This window comes from Echinococcus granulosus, assembly GCF_000524195.1.
Source record: "Echinococcus granulosus chromosome Unknown EG_S00121, whole genome shotgun sequence".
NCBI classification, from domain to species: domain Eukaryota; kingdom Metazoa; phylum Platyhelminthes; class Cestoda; order Cyclophyllidea; family Taeniidae; genus Echinococcus; species Echinococcus granulosus.
The window spans coordinates 144,771-153,629 of NW_020170501.1; the positions used below are offsets into that span (position 1 = coordinate 144,771).

General features: G+C 44.5%; 4 protein-coding genes across 4 annotated transcripts; 1 reads left to right on the forward strand and 3 right to left on the reverse strand. All coding sequences in view use genetic code 11, as the record gives it.

Moving 5' to 3' along the window:
- Nucleotides 1–42: 42 nt before the first annotated feature.
- On the reverse strand, nucleotides 43–1,131 carry EGR_08845 (ubiquitin C; the record flags this gene model as incomplete). The annotated part of the gene is made up of 1 exon (XM_024498094.1): nucleotides 43–1,131. The coding sequence occupies one exon, from the start codon at nucleotides 1,129–1,131 to the stop codon at nucleotides 43–45; it is 1,089 nt and encodes a 362-aa protein (XP_024347496.1).
- A 1,647-nt stretch (nucleotides 1,132–2,778) lies between these two features.
- On the forward strand, nucleotides 2,779–4,033 carry EGR_08846 (hypothetical protein; the record flags this gene model as incomplete). Its single annotated transcript, XM_024498095.1, has 3 exons — nucleotides 2,779–2,929; nucleotides 3,496–3,695; nucleotides 3,737–4,033. The coding sequence occupies 3 exons, from the start codon at nucleotides 2,779–2,781 to the stop codon at nucleotides 4,031–4,033; spliced, it is 648 nt and encodes a 215-aa protein (XP_024347497.1).
- A 597-nt stretch (nucleotides 4,034–4,630) lies between these two features.
- Nucleotides 4,631–5,175, reverse strand: EGR_08847 (hypothetical protein; the record flags this gene model as incomplete). Its single annotated transcript, XM_024498096.1, has 2 exons — nucleotides 4,631–4,897; nucleotides 4,969–5,175. 2 exons carry the CDS (start codon nucleotides 5,173–5,175, stop codon nucleotides 4,631–4,633), a joined length of 474 nt encoding a protein of 157 aa, XP_024347498.1.
- A 977-nt stretch (nucleotides 5,176–6,152) lies between these two features.
- On the reverse strand, nucleotides 6,153–6,296 carry EGR_08848 (hypothetical protein; the record flags this gene model as incomplete). Its single annotated transcript, XM_024498097.1, has 1 exon — nucleotides 6,153–6,296. One exon carries the CDS (start codon nucleotides 6,294–6,296, stop codon nucleotides 6,153–6,155), a length of 144 nt encoding a protein of 47 aa, XP_024347499.1.
- Nucleotides 6,297–8,859: the final 2,563 nt, after the last annotated feature.

Sequence of the window (8,859 nt, forward strand, 5' to 3'; positions counted from 1 at the left end):
AACAGGGCAAAAAAGGGGGTTGCTGAAATAAAGATTTTTTCTTTAAAGGTAGTGAATTTTCACTTTGATCACACCCCCATTGGAGACGCCACATTCAGTCAAGGTCCGTCGAGATTCCAAACGAACATTTTTGTAGTAAAGATCAATCTTTCCCCCTTTTACCGAGGGATGATTTTGCATTTTCTGTTGAACATCTTTCACAGTCCAATCATCTGGAATTAACATGGAGAAACGTTCTTTACCCACCTCGAAGTAGATTACCATCCCATTTCGGTTCATAGGACCCTTTTTTGTGGTTGGATAGATCGTTCGGACTTGGTTATCACTCAGGTAGACACTGTCTCCTTCTACGATATTCAAGCTATCAAGCGTCTTTTCTTTGTCCACATATCTACCCGATATGATGAAAGTCTGATTTTCTTCAGGAATGCCTGTCTTTTCCTCCACACTCTTGGAGATGGTCTTAAGCGGTTTGGATGGATCTAAGATGAGAGTGAAGGGATCTCCGTCCTCCTTCAAGAAATGGACGCTGATCATGCGTCGACAGGGTGCTGGCAATCTCTCCGTTGCAAAGTCATCGCAGTAGTCGTATGGTTCATTGGAGGGCTGTTTCTCGGGCTCCAGTACACGTGCTACCGTAATACAGGCGTTGTCTCCGATCTCGTACTCATTTAACCGTCGCAAATCTTCCAAGATCCAATGCGAGTAGACAAGAAATGCATTTGTGACGTTGCGGTTTTGACGACCCACTCGTGTGGCAATCTCAGCACGCAGTTCCGCCACTGTTGCATTGGAACGGATTGGAATGGAGTAGACCTCCTCCGGAGAAATAGCCACTCGTACGGGGATAATTTTTTGAAGCTTCAAAGGTAGATGTAGCTCCAATGCACCCGATTTCGCAATCTCATAGTCGTTGAGGCTTCTTGAGTCCTCGAGGTATACACCTTTGAACGTGAGTGTTTGATCATTCGGTGGGATTCGAAGCGCCTTGGCAATGGCAGCCTTCACTTGCAGCACGGAAGTATCAACTTCGGCTGATAGAGTGAGCAATTCGCTACCGCGGTGGATTATTCGGAGTTGCATAATGCCGTCGTAGGCACACCGCTTGAGTGTATTTATGCTCACACACATCGGTGGGTGCCTACTCTCGCGATGGCATTCCTTCCTTCGAATCAATTGGCGGCGTCCTTCTATTGGCTGCCTGAGCAGCACATTGTGGGTGTAATGTCAAACGCCTTTGGGGTGCTACGGTGCCGAGATGTTGTGGAGAAGGATTAAGGGGACGAGGAGGCGTACAATTGTCCCCGACATCTGATACTACCTTTGGCTGTTTTAATATCTAATCCAAGAAAAATTGGCACTTATTCGAGACCTCTCGCTTGTTTTTGTGTAGACAATTATCCCTCGGTAGCCAATTAGACCGTATCAAGTGGTGAAGTGGTGTGCAACAACGGCATGCCGCTTGTGGCATGCAATTCAGGGCGTGGCTACTTGATTGACGAGAGAAATTACGATGATCTATGGATTTATTACCCAGTAAACAGGCGTATCTCTCAAACTGCTTCATCAGGCGTGAAATATCTGGCGGTTCTGTGATGGCAAAACTGCCCCGCGCAACCGCCTGCTGCTCTACTTTAGGCGTCCAGATGAAAGCCCCAAACCACCCTCATCGTCATCATTATTATTAGGTCAGCTGAATGCAGCTACTTGCCAGTAAAAAGGCAGAAGGAGATGGATTTACAAACCATGCGAAAACCGCGACAAAAAGAGCTATAACCTCAACATTCTGTAAATGCACATCTCTTAGAGACTGTGTCTGGTACTCACCCCAAAAAAGGTTTATACCTAGGAAAATGGATTACCTTTAGGAAAACCATGCCCCACAGCATATTACTTACTGTTAGTAGGAGGCACATTTACAGTAGGAAAGGTAAACTGGGGAGAATAATTGAGGGAAGTTTTTCGGTGAGATGAGGATAAGTTCGCGGGTACTCTTGTGGGCAACTTTGAGACGGGTTTGCAGCTGCGGTGTTATTCTGAAAAAAAGTAGAGAGCGGATGTAGCAGCCGCAACGGCTTTGAGTAAGCCAGTACTGATGGCTACTTTGTGTCTCTTAGTGTACAAGAGGGAGATAAAGAAAGGATACGTGAGGAAATACACAAATTACAGGTGTTGTCATTAAAGCTAGCTCGTCTCAGATAGGTATACGCCTATCTGCACAGCCGAACTAAGACGGCTTTTACTGTTTAGTCAGAAGTGAGAACATGGCAAAAACTTTAAGATCTGCAGAAGCGCAATTAACGCCTTAATCTGCTGGAATTCGAAACGGGTAGCACAGGGTTGATTTTACTCACATCGGTAGGAAAAACGGCCTCAAAAATTAAAAAATATAAGAGACAATGAATCGAATAGAGCTCATTTAGTGCAAGAGTCCTAACTTTGCAAATTTAAGGATCAAAACGTAAATATTCGTGGTTAATGTATAATGTGCGGTTTTGGGAGGTATACTTTTGCAATAGTTTATTTAAATGCTACCTATGAAATCAGCTCTTAGTTTTGTGTCACTGGTATAAAGTGGGTGCCGGAGACTTTTTTTTCGCTTTTTGTCCTTTAAAATTTAGGTTGTCGAAAGCTCGTTGCTTTTTTCCGTAACAATTTCGGTTGTTTTTAACAATGGCCTAGGCACATAACAATTAGCATGTGGATCAACCACTCATGCCCTAGTGCCTGTTTCTAGTTTGTGTTGCATGTTCAGTACTGGTTCTCTATCTCGAGGTTATGGAGCGTACTGAGCTTTTGGAATCCCTTCTTGAAGTATCAACCAACGAATACTATGCTCATCAGTTAAAAGACGAACTTGGTCGATATTTTAATGTCATGACAGGTGTTGTCGTAGAGTCGGCAAACTTACTCTCTCCACAGAACTTGGGTACATGCTCTTCCAGCTAATATTTCTTTTAGCTTCGGACAGAATGTTTCAACTATCCGTTAAATGTCTTATTAACTTCTGCGCAAATAAGGACCTGGCAAGACTTTTATTTGATTGCAGTAAACAGGAACGAAGGGAGAAGTTGCTAGCAAGCCTCACATCATTCTACTTTTCTGGTGCTGGTGAAGAAGCCAGACTACTGACATTCTCACTGCTTGTCAATTTAACCACCTTGGTTGAATGGGCGGGCATCTTCTGTGATGCCTCCTACACGGAAGTAATTTGCAGGAAAATAGCCACTAAACGAAGGCCTCCCTGTATCGAACTGAAGGTGTGATGCTGAAATGTACCATTTGATGGAGGGTGTTTAGCTCCTTCTCAATTTAACCTCTGTGCGAAGAATGCGCCAAAGCATGTGCAATGATCGCATCCACTTGTCTTCTCTTGTTTCGCTTCTGCCTAAACTGCAAGACACAGCATCCCGTCTTACAATTGCTGGGATTTTGAAGAATTGTTGCTTTGAAGAGGGTAGTCCAGTATCTCCTGTCTCTACCTTGCATCTTTAGAGTGTCATGGACGCCTGTGCTACCTCTCCGATGATATGTTGGTCACTGCCCTCCTTGTTTTATGCGATGTGAGTGATGCTATTGAAGATGAGGATCGATGCACACTCCCACCTCCCATTCGCGAGGCCTACGATTCAAAGACTGCAAAAAGAGAATCCGACGCCTTAGTTAAAACCACGATTTGTGAGGCCTTGTTGCAGGTGAGTATGATGATGCTTTTTGTATCCTATCTCTAACGTAGCTATGTTCAACTAAAACTGGACGCCAGTACCTTCGGAGTCTTGGGGTTTACTTCATTCTGCGCGAAATGCATCGTCACGAGTGTGCCGTCGAGCAAAATCTTGTTGGAATAGAAGGAGGAAATGAGTTACAGACTCAAAAGAATTTGGTTTTTGTCGTTGATCAGGTGGTTGATCAGCTCATTTGTGAAGAAAGTGAACGTCCGAAAGACTATTCCAGCCTTCGAGATGTGCCTATTGATAAGGAGACAGAGGAGAAGCTGAACAAAGCCAAGGTTGCGTATATTAACTCAACCTAATCCAGCTTTTATAATTTACCACTGCTGTTCTCATGTTTATGATATCTTCTGTTTCAGAGGGGTAAAGGTGTTACATTAGAACAAACTTGGGACGAGCCAGAACACAGACTTGGATTGCAAAACACTGTGAATAAGAAAGTGCGTTCATCAGGCTGTATGTGGTTCTCCAAGGTGAACAGACGTGTCTCCGTCTGTCTGCCACGTTTCACTGGTATTGGCTTAAGATAGTCAACACCGTCAGCGATGAAAGAGTTTATTGAAGAGCGCTTGATGTTCTGAAAGTGGTGTCATAATCTGTCTGTTGGGCTGTGCCAATACAGGCAGGCGATAATTTCTACAGTAAACCCTATGTGTAGAGTGACCACGAAGTATCCAGGGCCGTCTGTTGAAAGCTACCACAATGAGGTCTATTTGTCTCGCGGAACTGTTTGACAAGTAGGAGGACTGGCTGTCGTGCCCAACGTAGTCGTCCACTGGCATATCTACAGATTATGGAATATGACGGAGTTAAGATTCCGATGTCGCCCGAGATTGGTGCGGCATTCCTACTTCACCATTTTTACCACCGGTTTTTCAGTGGTGGCTCTTCTGTTATGATCATAGTGCACGCATCGCTCCCAGTCGCAGTTCTGTGGGCTTGAAACTTGAGCTCCTTGTGGTGGGCCCGTCTTGTCGCGCCTGCTGTTTGGAGGCAAGCGTGTAACCATCGGAGGGATGCCGATAGACATCTCTGATCGTATAGTCGTGCTTCCTGTAGTCTACGGTACGGTGACAGTCCGTCTGGAGGGTCGTTGACGAGACATCAGTGAAGAGACCTTCCTTCAAGGAGGCGACGAGTCTAACGGACGCAAAGGCTACGGTAAGCTGCAAACGTGGAATACTGACAGTCTTCAAGTGTGTTGCAGGCGGATTAGCCAGAAGTAGTTAGAAGCCACCTCTCCAGCTATCCTTGCCGAGGCGTGGATGAATTGCAGCACTGTGATTGACTTGTGATTTCTTTTCAAAGCAGATGGCGATGAAGAGAAGATCGTCTGACAATGTAGGGTAGGTAAGGTATCGGCTCCAACATCCTGTGGGGCACCGCCAGGCAAGTGGGCGTTCCGCTGATTTAATGCTATTAGAGGACTTAGTGATTTCGCCATGGACCCAGATTTGCGATGGAATGGTATTAGGTGGCGCCCAAGTTCTTACCACTTCACACGACGATTAATTCTCGCCATTTCCTTGACCGCTTCCTCAGTCCATGATGGTGGGGATGGCAAAGACGATCTCTTCAATGAGTTCTCGTCTGTTGGATAATCTGTAAAAAGTGAAATTTACTACTGGTGTGTATACTACTTATTTATTCTCGTTAACAAGATGGGTATCGGCGTGTCAACAAAAAGCATCCGGATTGTCAAGTCCTGCGGTTACTATGCTTCTTTCCTATCAATAGACATCTCACGAAACTGAATTTGTCTGCGCTGTGGTAAGTCGTCAAGATGATACCTAATGGCTGATGTCGGGGACAGTTAAAGGTCATAATTAGGGTTAGTTTGACCCAGGGGTCAAGGTGCTGACGTATTACCAACCAGGTGCGGGGGTGAACGCTTATGGTGCGCAGTACTAACCGATTCCTCACCTGTTTTATAGGCAAAATGTGATGTTTAAGCAATTAAAAACTTTATTACTAAAAAAGTAGGCTTTTCAAAGTTTTTAAAAGCCTACTGATCCACCTGAACTGTGGGTTGAAATGCTTCTTGATAAGGGTTGGCAGTTGCGTGTGGAAGCAGACCTCCAGTGATGTCTCCTCTGTCGGGTTCCCGCAGAACTGGCAATTTCAGCATTGCTGACACCAGAAGTGAATCGTCGGGCGAAGCAGTGGCCAAACACGACTCCACCCTTTTAACTCGCGTGGTGAGTAGTGCATGACATCCTTGTCTCTATCCACATTTGCGTAGAAATTTGGGGACTAAATGTTTGGAATATCCCTGATGTAGGTAAAAGATACATTGATGCACAGAGTCTTAATGACAGAAAACATGTGGCCATAGATACCGAACCATTGCATTGTTTAATCTGACACTCATGAACCTAGTACTGGCATGTGCTTATCTTAATTTCCGTCATGTCAATGTTATCAGTACTCTTTGTCCTCTTCGTCGTACTTATCATTAGCCTCGAATCCATCTTCAACTTTGCCCCCATCATCATTACATCCATTGCCCACTCCCTCTTCATTATGCCCATATCCATTTTTATCCTTTTTTCTATCCCACTTCATTCTTCTCCCTTTCTCCTAGTCCTATTGCATGTTCCAGGGTTCCTTCCTCTTCCATGGGCTTCATCCTCTTTTGCCTCTCTTCCCCTCTCATTTTTACAGTCATCTCAAAGTGTTTGCTTACCTTCATGGAAGCTCCCATAGGCGAAAGTTGAGTATCTCTTTGTCACATGTCATTGTCAAGTAAAATGCTCCCAGAGGCATGTGAAGGGCCATCTGCCTCTTCACGGAGTCTAGAAGGTGTGGCGTTAGCAAATGCAGTAAATACACCGGCAAGGAGGATGGAGCGGACGCGTAGACTCTTGTGGAAGGGAGGACCTCGACCACTAGTAAGAGAGGATTTCTGTGAATAATGACAGACTGGAGGAATACAGTTGGCGAATGTTTTAAACACATTGCAATAGCTAGCTAAAAGAATTATTTCTTGAAGGAGCAATAGCCCGAGGCCTGCTAGAGCATTAGACTTGCCGATTCCACGACAACAGGTGTCATAGCATAAACATACCTGCTTTGTTTTTTTGACTGAATGAAGTAGCAATCGTGGATTGATGCTTTAACGAGGGGATTTTCTCATCCCACTACGATTTATGACCTCGTGGTGGAGCTGGTGCAGTCACTGCGTAGGTCAAGTAATACGGACTAGGGCTAATGTTGAGATACTGCCAAGGAAAATTCTCCCACCCCTGAGAACAATGTAAAATCTTAAATAAGCATAACTGCCTCCGGAAACTCTTTCACAAACCCAATTTATACCAATGGCAGACTTTTCTTTAAATGTGGGCGGTTTTGTGGGTAGCATTTGAGGTAACCTGCTCTTACCACCATATGGAGGTCAATTACACAATGACAACCACTAATTGCATGCTGAAAAAGTGCAGAAAAATCTTTTTTATTTGATTGAATGGTGTCTTATTAAATGTGTCCTAGCAACATTTAAGATGTCGTCTTTCCTACTGGCGTAGAGGTAGCAAACATTTTACTACGCGTCCCGACTTCTGGAACATTGGAGCGTTGATAGTGTTTTGCTGCTTTCACTATCATTTGTTCGAAGTCCTTACTTCCCCACTGGATATTGCTTTACCTAACCAGAGGTATTTTGCTTCGAATGTCAGCTTACTCTTCTTAGTCGGCCGCGCGGATGGTGATGGGGTCATCCGAGAGGAACTAAATTTAGGTGGACCCAGCTTTCATCCACGTATTTGCTTGCCTCTCCTTGCCTGATCTCCCTTCATTACATCCTGAGCTGCCAACTTTGTCCTCCTCATTGATAAGGCATAGCATAGCCATCAGTACCGGTTGGTATGAACTCATTGCAGCTGCTTAAGTCACCGTCAAGCCATTTTGAGCAAACGAATTTCGCGAAACTGTCAACGAGGAGCTCGCACATACGGAGGATCCAGTCCACATCTTTGACGGGAGTCAGAGGCGATGCTCACACATGTGCAGATTTGTGTAACACAGCAACACCTTGTCATCCAAATCCTTCATTGAATTGGGGTTTGAGGGTCACCTTACTGCGCTTTTGCTGGCCACTTTCTACTGCGCTCTGACAATCATCAGAGGCTGATTGAACAAGCACTCAGTTGGAATTAGTCATTGACTTCTCCGTAGACGTTTAATAAAGCGACTGTTCTCTAGAATTTACCCTCTTGTGGTCAAATAACAGTATCAGTGATTATTCCACATTGATCATTTGAAATGATGGTGGGCTTGCTACTTACAAAGAAACAAGTAATATGGGGCGTGGCAACACGTCTTTAAGTAATTGCTTTTATAGATATACACCTCTATTTTTCCCTTTTTGGAGGGCTATGAGACACATCTCCTTAAGAGATGAGCATTTACGAGGTGTTGAGGCTTCCCCACTCTTCGCCGTGATTTTCGCATGATTTGTAAATCGACCTCCTCCTACTGCCTTCTAATAGAATGTAGCCGCATTCAACGGATCCGGTGTTCCAGTCTTTGAAGCAAACCATTGCACCCTTGTAACGATATGTTAGTTGATATAACTATCAGTTGTTCCTTATGCTTGCAAAACAAACAAGCTACAAATAACTTCATTTATTGTCTATTAGCCTTTGCCCTGTTAGCATTGGAGAAATACCGCGAATTGCACAACCCAGAGTCGTCTGTCGAATTTACTTGTAATCTGCGCTGAAGTGGGGATATTTGCTTTCTCTATGACTTCCCTTACTCTTCTCATTCTCTCTTTATGGTAAAAAAATTCCGAAGTAGAGCAGTAGGTGGTTGTGAGAGGTAGTGTTATCACAAGGGAACCACCATTTGCTTCAATTCTACTTGTAAGGGTTTCTGACAGTTACAGCTACAGAAACCATTGATACTTCTCCCACCGCTCAAATAGCCACGCCCTGAAACTCATGCCACTAGCAACGAGCCGTTGTCTCACATTAGTGCATTGCGTTCGGTAGTCTGATTAGCTGTCAAGAGACGATCATCTTGACGGAAAGTGCGGAAGGCATGATATAGGTGTCAACTTTCTTGTTAAATAAGTAGTTTACTCAGTAGTTGTATCTGGTGTCTAAAGCATTTGCACTCCTCCTCCTCC